We start from the raw sequence: 19,077 nt of genomic DNA, 5'->3' as shown, positions 1-19,077 counted from the left end.
TTGAATTGTAAATTAGCTTTATTGCGCTGTTATATTTTCTAAACTTTAAAAATAAGAATTCAAAAGCAATCTAAAAAGCTCAATCTCATGGCCATTTTGTTTTTCAATTTAAGGGAATCTGTAAAATATCCTAATGTACCTCCAAGAGGATTTGAAAAAATACCTTCATAATAATCTATAGACTTAAAATGTAATGCATCTGAGGTGGACTGTCTTCAGACTGAATCATTTGGTTATGGCTATTTCTGTACTTGTCTCTGAGTATGCTCTTTAACTTGACTGTATTATAATGCCTCCTTATCTTAAATGGTTGATGTATTGAGCAGTGTTAGTCTGATCTCTAGTTTATACTATACAAGTTTTTATTATACAAAAATTTTAGGAAGACAGGGTAATAACTCCATCAGTGAAGTAATATGAAGAAAATACTATGAAAAGTATATGAAAAAAATTTTATGACGTTCTTAAGCATTTTAAAAATAGTAGTAAGTGAATCATTAGCTTGAGACTTTTTAAGATAGCATTTGTTACATTTGTCATTTTTTTAAAGCAAACTAATCACAGAAAAGCAAAATGCTACATAACAGGACATGCTAGGTTTTAAGAAAATATACAATATAATTTAATAAATTGTATTGTTTATAGTGGCTGTTTATATAAATATGAAATTTGATGCCACTCAAGTTATGTTTCCTGTTATGTAAATTTCAAGACAAAAATAGGAAAGTATGAATTTTTAGTTTTTTGTAAAGCTGTTTTCGTAAACACTTTAATTGTAACATAGACTGTGTTAAGATTTCTTTATGGTTCTGTTGAATAGAGACAGGCACAATAGAGGCATTTCCTAGGATGGAATCATGTCTTTGTTTAAAGGTAGTCTGTCCTAGTGATGGTGACTAAGGGAGAAATACTGTGGTAGTGTCGTAGTGTGCTGTTTTATCTGAAAGATAGCTCACTGTATATCTTTCTAAACACAGCTCTGGAAAGACATTTAAATTCACTATTCATTTAGCAACAACTGATTGACATGGAAAGAGATAGAAAGAAACATAGGTATATGCTTCATTTGTACTATCCAATAAGGCATGGGTAGCCTCCATAGTACAAATGCCACCTGTGGGGCCCATGCTTTGCTGATGCTTGATAGTGACACTACTAAGATTTAAAACCTGTAGAAAGGAAATGGATGAGACCAAGTGAAAAAGCTTCAAAGAAAATAAAGAATGAGATACAGGGGTTGTTTAGAATACCAATCAAAAACAGCCTTTGGTGGTATTAGTAACCAGCTTTTGATTTAAGATTTAACAAGTATAGAAGAGCCAAGGGGGATTTAAAAAATCAGATTCTAAGGTTTGATCAAATGCCAGCAAATACTATCTGAGCAGAATTCTGTGACTGGTGCTTGAATATGTAAATTAAGTATTTGTAAAAGAGTATGTATGGCTCCTTTTCCTCCCTCCCCCATCTCTCATGTTACTACTGATGGAATTTTCACTCTGCATTATGATTATAAACACATTAAACCTGTGATTAATTTTTCAAACTTGGTACTTTTGGTTTTCCAGTACATCTTACTGATTTTATTTATTCATGTATTTGCCCACGGTACTACGTGGATTCATTACTTCTGAATTTATTTTCTTGATGGATTAAGTAGTTCTAGGAGCAAGAGGAGGATGGAAGAGGAGGAGATGCACTTTAAGTGCTTGTATGTTCAAAACTGCTTTACTCAATATTTACTTTTAAATATAATTGTTTCGTTGTATATAAAATAATAAATCTAAGGTCTTTTCCTTTTAGCACAATGAAAAAGTTAATGCACTGTCTCTGGCATCCTGTTGGTGTTGAGAAGTCTGGGCTCCTTATAATTCCTGATTCCTTTGTTAAGTAGTCTGTTTTTCTTCTTTTCAGTGATTAATTGTGTTTTGTTTTGTTTGGGTTTTACTTTTTATTCTTGATGTCTTGAAGTTTTCCTATGGATTATCTATTTTTTTTGTTTTGTTTTGTTTTTGCTCCTTGAAAGTTTCTCTCCAGCTAAAGATTCCAATTGGTCTTCAGTTATGGGAAATTTATTTTTTGAAAACCTCAACTCTTTTCTTACTATTCCAGATGTGGACAGATATGGACAGATCCATATCTGTCCACATTATCTCTAAACATTTCTTTATTTTTACTCCATAAATTTCCAGTTGGATCATCTAGCTCACTGACTGATTCTCCCTTTGTGACCAGTTGCCATAAATGTAATCACTATTAATCATTTTTGAAATCTCAAGTGATGCTTTTTCACAGCCACTCTTGTTTAATAATTTGTTCTCATTTCATAGATGCCATTCGTTTCCCTCATTGCTTAGCTCTTTCTTCATATTTCAAATCTTAGTTGAATGTGTTGGAATTTTTTTAAAGAGATTGATACTCCTGGAGTGATTGAGAGCTCACCTTCCTCATCTGTTTAAGTTGCTTACCCAAAGTGACTGTTTACTGGATGGGAGAGGTATCAACACTATGCCTTCTTTTAGGTGCTCCTATGGTTACTGGTCAAGGAAGTGTGTTCTTTTTCATTTTTCCACACAGCTAAATCTATGGGTCATTTTTTGGCCCTTATTACACTACCTGTCTGTGGCATTTGACACAGCTCATCACTCCCTTCCGGATACACTTTATTCACACCAAAAGTCAAAGTCTTAGCCGTGACTCACTAGACAGTATGTGACTCTCTTCCCATTACCTTCTTATACACTCCTCCCCATTAAGTGCAGCAAATCTAGTTTCCTTGCTTGTCCTCAAAGTTGACAGCACTCTTTAAACTGATTTCATCTTTTCTCAACAAGTGTATCTACGCTTTTAAAAAACTTAATGTTAAGTGCAAATATTGATTGAAAGCCACTCTTTGGTTTTAAAAATGTGATGATGAGGAGATACATGTGTCATTGTCCCTTTAACCCTCATCTTCTAGTAAAAATAATGAATTAGGAATGCATGCTTATGCCGTAGTTCCACTTGCCTGACGCAGGGTGCCGGTGTCATATACCCAAAGCTACTGTGGTTAGATACAGCTATTTCCTTCAGGACTTTGGAGACATTTTAAATTGTCTTCATAAAACAGGCTCCAAACTACGTTTTTTGGGCCTTGGAATCTATTTTTAGTTCTCTTTCATTGTCAAGTGACACATGTCACCCTGTCTAGCCCCAGAAGCTCCTTTATACATCTGCTTTTAATTTCATAAGACCTCTGTCTTTGATTAGTGTTTCCTGTCTCCCATATGTATGATTGTCTTCCATTTCATCTACGATGCTAGAATAAGCTTTTTATTTATTTTTTGTTGTTGTTGTTGTTGTTGTTTTTAGAATAAGCTTTTTAAAAAGCAGATCTCTTCCAGTCATTCATTTTCTTGCTTCAGGCCCTGTAAGTAGCTTTTTTCTAATACAGGAAACCTAAAGCACCCAAAATACTACTTTTGGCCCTTTATTTCCTGTATCCCCTGTATACATCCCTACCTAAGCTTCACTGATTGGCCTGTTTCTTTTTTTTTTTTTTTAAATTTTTATTTATTTATGATAGTCACAGAGAGAGAGAGAGAGAGGCAGAGACACAGGCAGAGGGAGAAGCAGGCTCCATGCACCGGGAGCCCGATGTGGGATTCGATCTCGGGTCTCCAGGATCGCACCCTGGGCCAAAGGCAGGCGCCAAACTGCTGCGCCACCCAGGGATCCCTGATTGGCCTGTTTCTTGATTGCATCTTACTCATTCAAGTTTATACACACACAATGAAATTTAAAGAGCATGAATGCCACATTCAAAGGAGTAAGAACACAGAAGAACTTCCTTTTTTTTTTTTTTTTTTGAGAAGGGAGAGTTGCGGGGAGAGGTGAGGGAGTTGGAAAGGGAGAATCTCAAGCAGGCCCCATGCCTAGCATGGAGACCAACATGGGGCTCCATCTCACAACCCTGAGATCATAACTTGAGCCAAAACCAAGAGTCAATGCTTAACCACTTGGGCCACCCAAGTGTTCTAAAGTACTTCACTTTCAGTTTGTTTTTCAGCTTTCCATACAGGCTCTTATGTAGGGAGTTTTTGTTTTTCCCTAATTTATATCACTTTCTGCTCCGTTTCCTTCCGTTATAGGTTAAATGCTTATTCTCAGTTCCACTTTATATACTAAGTATATAAGTACTTAATATATACTTATATATATACTTATATATATATATATAACTATACTTATATATATACTTATATATGTATACTTATATATAAGTATATACTCATAAGGCATTCTAATAAAACTCATCTTTGAATCTTGCTTTTTTATCATAAAATGCCAGAATGTATACAGTGTGTATAGCTACCCTTAGTTGCTGAGAGCTCCAGAATTTCACCACATTCCAGTGTTATGGTCATTTTTTAAATGAAAAGGTAAGAGGAAATTACCCTTACATACATATATATATTTATTTGTTTTCAGTTTTGAGAATACTACAAATAACTTATTTATAGAAATAGTAGAGGAATGTTTTCTCCATACAAAAATAAAACATTTCAGCTGGATATTGCAGATCACGCTGAAACTTCTTTTGGACTACCAGCCTTGATTCTTCTCATTCACTAGACAGTACTACTCTTGATTGTGTGGTATATATTCCTTCAAATCTTTTCTCCCAAACCTAGATGAGTATGTACCCAGAAAACATGTAATGATGTTTTTATGCTTTTTAAAAAATGAGTCTTCTATTTATCATGAAAGTTACTTTTTAGTCAGTATAGCTAGGTTTTCTTGTACCTTGAACTGTAGCACAGTATTCCATAACAGGCTATAATAATTTAGCCATTCTCCTTGTGACAATTATTTTTCTTTTCTTTAAATTATTACAGTTTGTTTGTAATGAATGTTCTTGTACATCCTCCTTGCACACCTGTGTGCTTTTTTAGGATAGATATCCAAAGAGGAATTTTAAATGTAAAAAATCTTAATATTTGCTCTCCAAAGTGGCTACTCCTTGAATCACTCTTAAGAGTGGCTACACCAATTCATAACTCCCATTACCATTTATGAAAATATTGGTTTTCTCCTTAGCCTTGCCCGTATTATGTATTCTCAGGCTTTCTTTTTGCCAGTCTGATGAAAAGTTATTTAAATTTTTATTTCTCTGGTTCCTGGCAAGGTTTAGTAATCTCTTTTAACGGCTTTTTTCTCCTGCTGCTGTGACTTAAGTGGTCCTGTGTTGAGATGGCAGAGCCAAAAGACCAAAGCAGTATCTGAGTTTGCATATAAAGCAGTTGCCCCAGAGTGTTGCCTAGACCTGCAGAGAAATTTGAGTCAGAAAAATAAACACTTGGATGGGTTAAGTCTGTGTAAGACCTACAGCACCTCTTCTGTCATTGCCCTTCCCAAAAACCTGTAGCAGCTCTCTTATAACCTATAGGAATCAAAATCAAAATGCTTGACATTCAAGATTATTTTCTACCTCTAGCCTCTGCTTAATACATCTTTTTTTCCTTTATATATATAGAATCTTCAACAGACTGTACTTTCTCATAATCTCTGTCTATATTCAAGCTCTTACCTAAGGAATCTGTCCATCCCCCAAATAGAACTTTGACATTGGGCCTCATGAACATGTGAATTCCAAATGTGAGTTCCAGCAGAGCTTGGAAGTTCAGGTATGGGAAATGGATAAAGGAACTGTGGAAAATAGGAAATTTTGCCAAACCTGTGATGCGGTAAGTGAATTGACATTGCTCATGAGAAGTCAGCTAGTAAGTCCCTGTTGGGGTCAGGAAGAAAAGGAAAAGAGGCAGATAAGCTGAGACACAGGAGAGATGGTTTAAGACATAAAGGATTCCTATTGGAGGAAAACTTTCACCTTTCTTCTGCTTCTTTTGTTAGGAATAGAAGGAATTGTTGGATGTTAGGAACTCAGACCTTAATGTCAGGAAACAATTTACTAGGAAAGAACAACTGATTTATAGTCAGACGGCCTGGATTTTAAAGCAATTTTCCCTGCTTCCTAGAGATGTGATTATGGGTAACCTGTGTGGCTCCTAAGGGCCTTGGTTTTCCTAATATGAAGTTTGGGTATAATAATAGCATCTTCCTTGTCTGGTTATATGATGATTAAATGAGATAATCTATGAAAAAGTCTGTAAAATGATGTATTTACTAGTTTACCTATTTGGTGCATGTAGTGAGCACTCAAACATTAGCTGTAGTCCCTATCATTATTTTCGTAAGATTAAGAAGTTGAGAGGATTCCTATATATTGATCTAAGTTTTCTTCATGGGGTAGAAAGGAGATGCTGTACACTTGTACATCTTTGGCCACTCTTCACTGTTATACTGCGATCCTTGAAGATGGGATCCATCTGTTTTCATCTTCATGTTACCAGCAGAATTCCTGGTACAAAGCAGAGTACTAGAATCAGATACCTCTTGGGTTTGAATTCCAACTCGAGTGAGAGATCTATGGCCAGCAGCTTAATTTTATTGTCTCAGTTCCTCATTAGTAAAGTAGGGATAAAAATGCTTGTCTTTTAGGGTCTAGTGAGGATGAAGATGGCTTAAAAGTATTGCTACGCACCCAATTTGCAGTCTTGCTTTTCTGGCTTTGGTTCATTGTGTTACTTTGTTGGATGACCTCTTTCTCCTTGGTCTTCTGTAGGAATCTTGGAATATGGATTACCTTCTACTCCTGACAGCTCAACCAAACATCTGGACTTTTAAAACTATTTTCAGTCTTTGTCTTTTCATCCGCTTAATTACTAGATGAATTCTGCCTAAACAATAGAAACTAAGTAGGAGCAAGGTCTTTGAGCTGAGATATACTCCCATCACTGTTTCTGTATTATTGTAACCACTTACGGTTAGCTCATTGATTTTTCTACCTTTTAAAAAATTTATTTGAGAGGGAGAGTGCATACACATATGAGGATAGGGGCACAGGAGAGAGAGAGAAAGTCTCAAGCAAACTCCAAGCTGAGTGCAGAGCCTGACGCCAAGCTCGACTTCACAGCCCCTAGATCACTACCTGAGTGAAAATCAAGAGTCAGACACTTAGCCCGCTGCACCATGCAGGCGCTCCTCTCTGTCTTTTTTAGTACACATAATAGAGCTATAAAATGGCCTCTAAGCATAGTGTTAGCTTTTCCCACAGGTTTTGGTAGGTGGCATTTTAATTTTTATTCTGAGTATTTTCTAATTTGCAATGTGCCTTAATTGAGCTTTTCACTATTTAGGTTTGTTTAATAATTTCCCAGTCCGTGATAATTTTTATTAGTTATCTTTTTGTTAGTATTTCTGCCTTATTTGCTTTGTATCGTAAGATATCTCTCTATGTTTTCATTCTTTTGAAACTTTGACCACCTGCCTTATTGTCAATTTTTTTTAATGTTTTTATGTGTACCCTAAAATAATTCTGAAGTTTTTGGTTGCATTCTTCTATGTTCATGCACGTTAGGTCAGGTTTTTTATAATTGTTCCCATCTTCCCTATCTTTACATATTTTTTATTTTCTTAATCTGTCAGTGAGAAATTTGTGGTATAATTTGGCAGCATAATTGTGGATTCATGTAGGTCTTTTGTTGCCGTTTTTTGCCTTCTATATTTAGAGGATGTGTGCCTACGTACGTATTTAGTGTTGAACCTTTTATTATAAAAATGTCCCCTTTTGTCTCTAATGCTTTCCCCCTCAAGATGGACTTCATTTGAAATATAACTACATAATCTTTCTTTTGGTTTGTTTTTGCATGGTATATATTTTTCTATCCTTTTTTTTTTAAATGTTTTCCCCTAAGTAAGCTTCATAGTTACACAGTTTTACTAGTCTTAAATCAGATTACAGAAATGTATCCATCTATGAAGTCTGTTGCTACAGTTTCATGGACATTGCAAAGTACTTTTATTAACTTCATTTACTTTTCTCCAGACTTAATTCTATTGTATGTAATATATTTTAATTCTTATTTATGTGTCGGGACATTAACGTCCCTATTTTATGTAGTTAGTATTCACACAAACTTACCCACACATTTCCTGTTTTCATTGGTTTTCCTTTTCTGCATCTGGAAGCTTCCACTTGGAATTGTATTGTTCTCCTAGTAAATTTTCTTTATTCACTGGATCTGCTGGAGAATCTGCTGGAGATCTGCTGGAAAACATTTGTCTTCATTTTTTTTCTGAAAATGTCTTTATTTTACCCTTTTTGGGGGACTTCTTGATGGATTTTATTTTATTATTATTTTTTCTTGATGGATTTTAGCACTTGGAGATACCACTCCCATTCTCTTCTGGCTTCCAAATCTCTTTTTTTTTTTTTTTTAATTTAATTTAATTTTATTTATTTACTCATGAAAGACAGAGAGAGGGAAGCAGAGGGAGAGGTAGGCTCCCTGCAGAGGAGGGAGCCTGATGTGAGGATCAGGACCCTGGGATCACAACCTCAGCTGAGCCAAAGGCAGACCTACTGAGCCACTCAGGTGCCCCTGGCTTCCAAATTTTTATTGAGAGTTCAGCTGTCAGTTTAATTTTGCTCTTGTCCAAGTAATCTCTTTTTTCTGTTTTAAGATTTCTTTCTCTTTTTTCCCCCATACTAGTTTCACCCTCGTGTGCATAGGTATGGTTTTGTTATTTATCTTGCTGGTAATTCTTGCTTGATCCTTGTGTGACTTTGTATTTTTGTCAGTTTGGGAAAATGCTTAGCCATTATCTCATATGTCTTAATCTTTTTTTTTTTTTTCTTTGACTCAGGTTGTTCAGATGTTACTTCTTACACTATCCCCTGTGATTCTTTCCCCCTCTCTCCCAGCTTCATTCTGGATATTTTTTCAGGCCAATCTTTACTTTTCTAATTTTCTTCTTAGCTCTGCCAAATCTAATGAGTCCATGTTTGACTTTTTAATTTCCATAACTTCACTTTTCAGCTGTAGAATTTGTATTTTATTCTTTGTTAATTATTTGCTATAATTCTTAGTTTTTTTTCCTCTGTAGGGTTGACCCTTGAACAACACAGGGATTAGGGCTGCTGACCCCTGTGCAGTCAGAAATCCATGTATAACTTTTGAGTTAAGTACTAATAGCCTACTATTACCTGGAAGCCTTACCAATAATAACGTAGTCAATTAAGATTTATTTTGTAAAATATTTTTAAAAAGACATTTTGTATATGTATTATATACTATATTATAAAGTAAGCTAGAGAAAAGAAAATATTATAAATAAAATCATAAGGAAAATATGTTTAAAGTACTGTAGAATATTGAAAAATAATCCACATGTAAGTGGACCCATGCATAAGTGGAGCCATATAGTTCAAACCTGTGTTTTTCAGGGTTCATTTGTCAGTATCATCTTTTGCTATAATGGAAAACATGGCCACTGAACTTTTCGACATGTGAGCTAAGAATGACCTTTACATTCTTAAAGGATTATTTAAAAAAAAAAAGTCAAAAGTATCCACAGAGATTGATTATATGTCACCTGCACAAGTCTCAATATTCTTTGGTCCCTTAAAGAAAATGTTTGCCGACCCTTGCTATATATATTCAAAACAGATATTTTGTAATCTGATTATTCCATTAGTTGAAAGTTCTTCATTTCTAAAGTCTATTATATTTTGTAGTTTTCATCAGTGCTATCTTGTCTTCTCATGTGCCTGGTTTTATTTGAGCTATGGATGTTGTATATGCAAAATATTTTAAATAATTTGATACTAGTATGATTTTTTCATTTGGCAAAGATTTGTGTTTGCTTCCAATAATTGACTGGAAGAGACTAGTAACCCTGTATAACATCTTAATACAAACAACATCAGAGATTGAGATGATTCTAAAATGGGCATCAATTTACTTGTGGATCACATTTATTCATAGAGTATAATGTTCTTTCCAGAGTCCCAGTCCAAAGGGTGGCCCTTCCATGCTAGGCCTTGAAATATAACTTCTATCTCTGTAACTAAGACTGTTGAACTGCTTCTGAGTCTCTTGATCGCCCTCTTTAAGAATCAGGAAAACCTACCAGGCCGGATTACATATGTATATCTAGTTTTTCTGTTTATCTTAGTTAATAGAATTCATCTGAGTTAGATAACACACTGTTATCAGCAGAGGAATATGTGATATCATTTCTATGTGTAGTTTGTTTGGTTTTAGTGGGGGAGGGGCAGAGGGAGAGACAGTTTATTTAAATTTTATTTAAATTCAGTTAATTAACATATAATATATTACTGATTTCAGAAGTAGAAGTCAGTGATTCATCAATTTTATATAATGCCCAGAGCTCTTACATCACATGCTAGTGGAAGAGAGAATCTTAAGGAGCCTGGCGAGGGCTCATTCTCGTGACCCTGAGATCATGACCTGAACCAAAATCATGAGTCAGACACCTAACTGACTGAGCCACCCAGGCCCCCTTCTGTGTGTAGTTTTTATAATTATAGTGACTACTCTTAAGATGATAGAATTTAGACTTGGCCATTTTTCCTTTAGGGTTTATTCAGTTTTTACTACTCTGTGCATGTTTAACATTTTCCTGCCCTAAAGCAATGAGAACTTCTGTTTTAAAAAGTAAGTAGATTTCTCTTAATGTTCCTGAATAGGGGGTTGCAGAGAAATTATTTGGAAAATATATCACCATGCCTCCTTTGTAAAACTTTCTCTCATTACTCTGGAGCAGTCATTTGTTTATTTTAATTCTTATTACATTGATTTTGTGAGGGTTTTTTGTTGTTACTGCTGTTCTGTTTTGTTTTTGGTATATTATACAGCCTGCATACCTATAAAAGTGTGACCATACTAAAGATGATATGATAGTATCATTTCCTTTATCTTGTGTCTCTTGTATCCCTGCACCTAGCATAGATGTTCATTAAATCATCATGATTATTAACAAATTTTTAGGGGCCAACTACAAACTACTACAATATTAGATGAAAAGAGGTCTACAAAATTTTTGAAATTTGGAATGCAATCAACTCCCCCCACCCCCCCCCAAATCTTGGTGCCAGATGCTGTACTTTAACACAAGATGTTGTGGGGTTTTTTGTTTGTTGTTATATTTTTCATATTAATGACCATTTTGTGTGAGTGGTTTGTTGATAGCATTCTGAACACTTGAAGGTAACAATAGCTGATAGTATTATTAGGAGAAAAAGAGGGGCCCAAGTGCTTACTCTGAAATATCATTACCAATGGTAATGTCTTCTGAAGCCTATACAGTGGGATTCCATTCTATTCTAGGCTTGACTGACAGTATCAGAGTACTGATTTGGTTTTTATCATTTCCTAAGGTTTTTCCAAAAAGTGGAAAAATTAGTTTAGAATTGAAATTGCACAGTGGTGTATATAATGTTCAGAAACTGTTCAGAAATTAACAACATGTCAAGAACTCTTACTTTTTACTTAAGAAATTTTTTAACTTTTTAATTGCAGTATAGTTCATATACAGTGTTATAGTAGTTTCAGGTGTACAGTATAGTGATTGAATAATTGTATACATTCCTCAATAACGCTTACAGAGGTAATGTTTGATGTTTAGAATATCTTAAATTATTTTTCTTTTTCAGCTTCCAGCCGATCTTACCAAGATGCACATCACAGACAACCCTCATCCACAGGTGACTCATGTGTCTTCTAGTCAGTCTGGTTGTAGCATCGCCAGTGACTCTGGGAGCAGCAGTTTATCTGATATCTATCAGGTAGTATCTTAGGAGTTTGTGTGCTGTGCATATGGCTTTGTTATTCTGCCATATATCCCATGCTTGTGCTTTAGGTGGTCACATATCTTTTAATTAAAGTGTATGAAATTCAGGTAGAATGTCTTTGGGAAAATAAGCTTTATTGTTTCAAATTTGCAAGCTTAATTAAAGAAACAATCTTTTGAGAGTGATTAAATATGATTCAGGAGTGTATGAATATAATATTATTTTTAAAGACTTTAATTCAGGGAATTCATTATGAGTAATGCTTGCTTTGTTAAAAAATAGTTCTTGAAACAACTGAGCTTTAAACTTATACAAAGGCTGATTTTTATTATAGACTGTTCAATAAGTAGTCTTGAAGAAAATTAGAGTTGTTTTTTCTTCTTTTATTTAAATTCTAGATAGTGATAGAGTTGCTTTTTATTGTAAAGGGTCTATTAAATTTTCTAGTAGCCCTCTTAAAGTAGCCCTCTTAAAGGCCTTTCCTTTATTTATTTATTTATTTATTTATTTATTTATTTATTTATTTTTTAAGGCCTTTCCTCTTAAAAGGAAACAGGTGCAGTTAATTTGAATAGTATATTTTATTTAGCATAAATATATCCAAATACTATCATTTCATCACATAATCACAGTTTAAAATTATGAGTTAAATTTTTAAAATTCTGACTTCTGTAGACCGTATAAAAATACTTTAATATAAATTAAAAATAAACATGTACATGTAAAAATTAATATCAGAAAGTTAATTTACTAGCTGGTTTTTATTAATAATATTTGCTACATAACTTTGAGCTTGTGTAGTATTGGATTTTAGAGAAGTAGAGGGACTTTTCAGGATGACTTCCACAGATGTGATTTTGAGTTATTTAGAATGTCTTTCTTCCACAAGTGATTGAAGACCTAAACACCAGTTGTTTAAACAATAAGGATTGGATATCAGCCAATATTGGCAGAGTAGAGAACTGCAAAATCTGTCCTTCCAAAAAAGTAAATAAGCTTTGGCTGACTTTCAGGTCACTCCAGCAGAAAGTAAGGCTAAGGCAGAGTTGTAAACTACCTGACTGAATGTTAAAGGCTTGCTCCAACACGCAGAAAGCCTAACTACCATTCTAGGCTGCCAGTTGCTAGTGAAGTTCCAGGTGGAATGTTGGGAGGTTCTTTGGGTTTGTTGTGGCTGGTGGTTGCTTGGTGACTGGGCAGACTGAATCATCAATCAGTGCCATGGAGGAGCTGACATCGTCTTTAAAGCTTGGCTTTGGACTCATCCTTGGGAAGCTGGATGAGGTGGTGGAATTGCCCAATGACCTGAGTCCACAGCCGACTTTCCAGAGCCACTTGGACTGCAGCACTCTTACTGCCTGCTTTGGTGACTCTGCAACAGCCCAGGCAGGGCACCAGATGGAGCAGCGAGGCTCTGCCAGCCCAGGCTGTGGCACCACTGGCCCCAAGGTGCCAGGCAGAGGAGTATGAGGGTGTATGCACAGTATGGGGATGTGGGAGTCTCCCAAAGCCAGAATTTAATATAACCTTACTATACATCTCCGTTCTGACCAGCCACAGTTCAAGTGACCAATAGTCACATATGGCAAGTGGCTACCATATATTGTCTTTTGAAATGGAGTTGTTGCTTGAGGAAAACATTTTAGACTGTGGGTCCACTGAGTTGTTTTCAGATGTTTTAGGAAAACCATCATTCTTAAGGGAAACTTGTAGGCAGAGACAAAATGGAAAGAAGCCTCCGTTTTTGGATTATGCATAGCTTTTCTCCACAAAGGTCATTGCTCTGGCCATCTGCATCTCCCTGTTTAGCATTTTATCGTAGACAGAACAAGGAATTCTCCCTGTTCATCATTTTGTAGGAGATGGAACAAGTATTTTTTAAAAGTACACTTAAAAAATGCAGTGACTCTGGAGCCTCTCGCAGTATTTGCATTCCAGGCATTCTGCCCTTCCCCCAAAGGAATTATCATGTGCACACCTAAAGTCAACGTAGAGCTGTAGCTCCTCTGGATTCTGTGTTTTTCCTAGAGAAGATTGACCCTGGATTAATGAAGTTTAGGAATATGGCTATAGATTTCTTGTAGGGTAAGTGGGAATGTCTAGACCTTACTAGGAGAAATCATACAGCAGAGTTGTGGTGTTGTTGAGCTCTAGGTACCTGATCTCATTAGTATATCCATTTCTTTTTTTTTTTTTTTAATTTTTATTTATTTATGATAGTCACACACACACACAGAGAGAGAGAGAGAGAGAGAGGCAGAGACACAGGCAGAGGGAGAAGCAGGCTCCATGCACCGGGAGCCCGACGTGGGATTCGATCCCGGGTCTCCAGGATCGCGCCCTGGGCCAAAGGCAGGCGCCAAACCACTGCGCCACCCAGGGATCCCAGTATATCCATTTCTAAACCAGATGTTATCACCTTTTTGGAGCAAGGAAGGGAGCCTTAGATGATTGTAAGAAAAAGGACAAAAGGTTAGTGCATAGACTGAGATCAGAGTCACTTGGAAAGGCCAATGCTTTGCTCCGCACTAGCAGATGAGCTGTACACAGCAGGGTCCTCTATCTTTGGCAGGATTCTGGGGGAGCTTCTGAAGCATTGCACTTATGTAATATCTACAGGATGTCTACCTACTGGTGTGCCTACCTGAGGCTATGGCTGAGGCATGCCTACTGATAGTTGGAGGTCTTCTGCTGTAGAATTACAGGCTTGAATGTGGTGTTTTTTTATTCTGTATGTTTTTTTATTCTTCACTAAGCACTCTATTTTTTTTAATCTTTTTGGTATGAATATGTTTATAATCAGATTAGCTTAAAATTTAGACAAATTTATACATTAAGATGTTAGATTGTTCTTGGATCAAGTATTTTATGTGCCCTCAAAGAATACTCAAGATAAATAAGGAGTGCTTCTTTCTGACTCTTTTTTCCTATTTATTTCAATCTGTATATATCAGCAAGAGCTGGAATGTTGTGAAATAAAGCATTGGTCTTTTCATTAACTTATTTTTAGAAACCTGAGGTATACATTCATCCCCCATCTTTTTTGGTTTCTATGTGGGAAGTAAAACACGGTGCTAAAAATCCCAGTGCTTCAGTTATTATCTCTATGGCAGCATGAGTTCTTATTAATTCATAGCTTTACTGCCAGTCTCTCAAAAACTGGTGCTACATTTCCTCTATGCTGTTCGACACCTCAGCTAGCTTTGTTATACCACGTTTCATTCTATTTGAATATTTCTGTTAAAAATATGTGTCCCTGGTTAAAATCTCACTTATCTTAACTACTACCATTTTACACAGGGTTGGATCCCATGACCCCCTGAGATCATGACCTGAACCAAAATCAAGTCCCTCGCTTAATGGACTGAGCCACCCAGGCGCTCCTACTCCTATTTTTTAAACTCCCACATGAGATAAAGCATAGTGTGACTTTACTCATATATTTTAAAAGTTTAAGTGCTACACCATTATCTAATTTATACTCTTCATTTCTTGCTGAGAAGTCACATTCTCAGCCTTCCACTTCTAACCACAGTCTGCAAGTCTGTTTTTATGTTACACTGTTCCCCACTTGAACATTCTAGGATCTAGTCCACGACAAAATATACGTGTTATTCCCCGAACATGTTGCTTTGTTCTAGCTCTGTGTTTTGGCTATGCTCTTCTATCTGCAGTTTCACCTTAATGACATGTTCATATCATCTCTCATGTCTTGGAACCCCACAGCAGTTTTTCTGCAGATCATGAGAGGAAAATTTATGGAGGCAGTGTTTGTTTTTTACTTTTATATTCCATGCTGAGTTAAGCACACCATTGGTACTTAGGAAGTAATCTAGATGTTTTTTAGTTGAGTTATACTTGAAAGTAGAAACTAATATTGTTCCCAAGGAAAGTGCAGAGGATCATTACAAATTAAAGCTTGATTATATCCAGGGCAAAGGAGAATTTACTTGAACTGGCTGACCTGTTGTAGAGACCATGGAAGGATTAGTTTTACAGTGTTCTTGCCTTAACCAGTGAGATGAAGAGGAAACATAAGGACTAAGTGGTACATATAAAAGGTTGAATGAAGTACTCACAATGGCAATGCAAGAAAGAGAAGGTTAATGTTAGGTTTAATATTTGTTCTGAATTTGAAAATGTGGTTTTTGTAAGTTGGTGTAACTTTTCATTCCAACCTGTAGTTCCCCTCATTCTTTATCTAGATGAAAACAGGAAAAGGATATCCTCTGGTGGTTTATTTGGGGAAGCCAAAGTCATCAGAAAATCACCTCAGACTGTCTGCCTCACCAAATTATATTTACACGTATACACAGAGATACATTAATACTGCAGGGAAGGAAAAACACAAGAAGTTTAATGAATTTACCTTATTAGCTGTTTGACAAAAATACCTTTTTTCTCCCTAAACTTAATTCACTTATTATAATCTTCTGGAGGGTCTGCTATAATCCAAGTGCTAGGATAAAGTAGTTGAAAGGCAGGGGCTGATCTTCACTATACCCTGTCTTAACAAATGTGACATATCTTTCAACCTACATTTTTTTGGTAACAACTGTTGATATTATGTTATTAGTCTCTTAGACTCTTAAATTTTCTTTATAGCCTTATTCTTTACTTTGCTTCACTTGGGGTAATTTTTATTGCCTTTCTTCAAATTTCCCCTTACAGTTTACATTTCTTTACTTAGATTTCCCATTTTCACTCTACTTGTTTATATTTTGTTTTAAATCTTAGAACTTGCTATAATGTTGGCAGTTCATGTCTCCTAATTCCATCATCTCTGTCATTCCTGGGTCTCTTTATATTGATTGATTTTCCTCCTGGTTATGTATCACATTTCCCTCCATCTTCCTAGTAAGTTTTTATTGTATTCTGGGCATTTTGAATACTACACTTTAAAAAAAAAATCATCTAGTTATTTGAGAACTAAACTCTACCAACAAACTACGTTCTCAGAAATGTCATGCAGTGACTTCTAGTTTTGATGATTTATTATATCTACCTTCACCTTAAAAGACCTACCTTGCCTTTGCTTAGTCAGTGAATTAGACCTTGCATTCTGCATAGCTCATTTTATTTACTTTTAAAATATAAAGTCCTTTTTTTAATTTCCTAGCAAATTTTTGGCTATTCTTGGCTATGTTTTTGGCTATTCTTTCTTTATTATTTTTAATTTTTATTTTGCCACATTATCCTTCTTGTGTACTTTTAACAGTTTAATATGTTCCTTTAAATTATATTATTCATCCTTTTTCTTTTTATCATACTTTGAACAAAGGACAGTTAAGACATTTGTGAGGAAAGATTATGTTCTTTCCTTTGCAGATGTCCTTAAAAGATCTAAGAGTTCTGTTAATACCATTCTTACAATCCCTACCCGTGATTTCCATTCTGCCTAAAGAATTTTCCTGTTAAGTATCTTCATTTCTCACACAGATGACTACAAGCCTTGCCTGTTGTCCATATAACCAAATTGAATCTTGCTTATTTTTGCTGTGAACCATCTTTTTATCAGATACAATCTAAAAGGTTAGGAGACTATGTTGAAATAGTCTAGGTCATATGATGAAAACCTGAAATTGTGATGAAGACAGTGGTTTAAGAACCCAAACGTATAAAGTAGATGGTCCTTATAATTTGATAAAGTGGAAGAAGGCTACTCTGGGGGTGAGCTTCTGTATTCTGAAAAATTAAATAAACTATAGAGAATATTGCTTTAGGGGTTTTTAGCGCACTAGTTTATTGAATTAAAATTGGTATATGTAAATAGGTTTTTGAAAATCATTTTAGCATGTATACATTTAAATTAAAACTATATTTTTAAAAGAAATTATAACCTGCTAGCAAGTTTGTGGTTCCAAGGATATATTATTCAGAAATGACTCTACTTAAACCCTAAGGTTCTAGAGTCAGAAAGCAGAGGCAGTTTTGGCCTCAGGGAACCTGGTTATTTGTGGATGTATGCCCATGTTTTGTCTGTCTGTCTAGTCTATGGGCACCTTATAGGTTGCTTCAATATGTCCCAATTATTTATTATTTCATTATTTCTACATTATTTTCTGCATTTCTAAATTTACAGTTTTTAAGAAATTTGCTAGTTCTTTACAAATATCTGAGACTAATATATTTCCAAAGTTGAGGTTCTAAGTTCAAGCCTATTTTAAACATTGGTTACAATAATCTCAAATCTTCTTTGCAATTAGATTCAATAAAAAGATATTGGGACATTATGATTATGTTTTCATTACTTCACAATTGGCCTACTTTAGCACTTTTCAGTTTTACATTTCTGTTCTTAATTTACATGGCTGCCTACGTTACTGGATTATAAATCTTTGTGGTGAAAGAATATGTTATTTGCAATACCCAACACAGACTAGTAACTCATAAAATGATTGTTGATAAACTGTATCTCTCCTGCACATCATGTTTTAGGAAATGTTATACTTGTAAGCAATATATGTGTTATTTGGAAAACAGGTATTAGTCCAGGTGGTTATATCTCTTGACCATTTTATACTTACTGGCTCAGATTTATCACCTGGATGTCACAGTGTGGAACAATGAGCCTATATTTTTGGGCAGAGAGAAACCTTTAATAAAAAATAGTGTTTTGTTTTTGATTCTTCAGAGTGTTAGGAAAGGGTAGCTTGGGTTAATTCAGGCTGTGACATACAATTTTTATAACATAATCGATCGAGATTTCTTTCTGTAGGCTACGGAAAGTGAGGTAGGAGATGTAGATTTAACACGTCTTCCAGAAGGACCTGTTGATTCTGAAGATGAAGAAGAGGAAGATGAAGAAATTGATCGAACGGATCCACTACAGGGGCGAGATCTTGTTCGAGAATGTCTTGAGAAAGAACCTGCAGACAAAACTGATGATGACATTGGTAAGAAATACATGTATTCACAATAAGAATTTTATAGTTTAATTTATACATATAGTTTATACCTCTTGCTGCATAACAAAATACTTGAAGCATAGGCTTAAAACAATACACGTTTGTTTTCTTATAGCTTTTGTGGGTCAAGAATTCATGAACAGCCTAGCTGAATAGTTCTGGAACAGTGTTTCATGAAGCTTCAGTCAGGATATCAGCAGGGGTCACAGATACCTGAAGCTTCACTGGACTGCTGCGCTAGAGTATATACTTCCAAGGTGGCTACTTACAGGGTTTTTAGTACAAGACCTCAGTTACTGCTATGTGGGCCTCTCTCATAGGCTCTTGAATATTCTCCCAATGTGGCAGTTGGTTTCCCCCAAATCAAGTAATCCAAAGGAGAGTTTTTTATTTATTATTTAGTTTATCTTTTATTACTTGGCCTCAGGAGTGTCACACAGAGTAACTGTGATATAATATGGGAGGGAACTGCAC

General features: G+C 35.4%; 1 protein-coding gene across 11 annotated transcripts in view; it reads left to right on the top strand.

Moving 5' to 3' along the window:
- RAPGEF6 (Rap guanine nucleotide exchange factor 6) overlaps positions 1-19,077 on the top strand; it is a 197,297-nt gene that overhangs the window by 94,549 nt on the left and 83,671 nt on the right. For 10 of the 11 annotated variants that reach the window (XM_072840896.1, XM_072840895.1, XM_072840897.1 and 7 more), the window contains 2 exons: positions 11,558-11,689; positions 18,414-18,591. In XM_072840896.1, coding sequence (XP_072696997.1) covers positions 11,558-11,689; positions 18,414-18,591 — 310 coding nt within the window. Of the gene's footprint in view, positions 1-11,557; positions 11,690-12,901; positions 13,145-18,413; positions 18,592-19,077 lie in introns of those variants that run through there. The other variant, XM_072840899.1, reaches the window with a different exon arrangement.

Source organism: Canis lupus, chromosome 10, assembly GCF_048164855.1.
Source record: "Canis lupus baileyi chromosome 10, mCanLup2.hap1, whole genome shotgun sequence".
In the NCBI taxonomy this organism is placed as follows: domain Eukaryota; kingdom Metazoa; phylum Chordata; class Mammalia; order Carnivora; family Canidae; genus Canis; species Canis lupus.
Note: the sequence above shows the minus strand (reverse complement) of the source record. Positions and strands in the feature narration are given on the sequence as shown.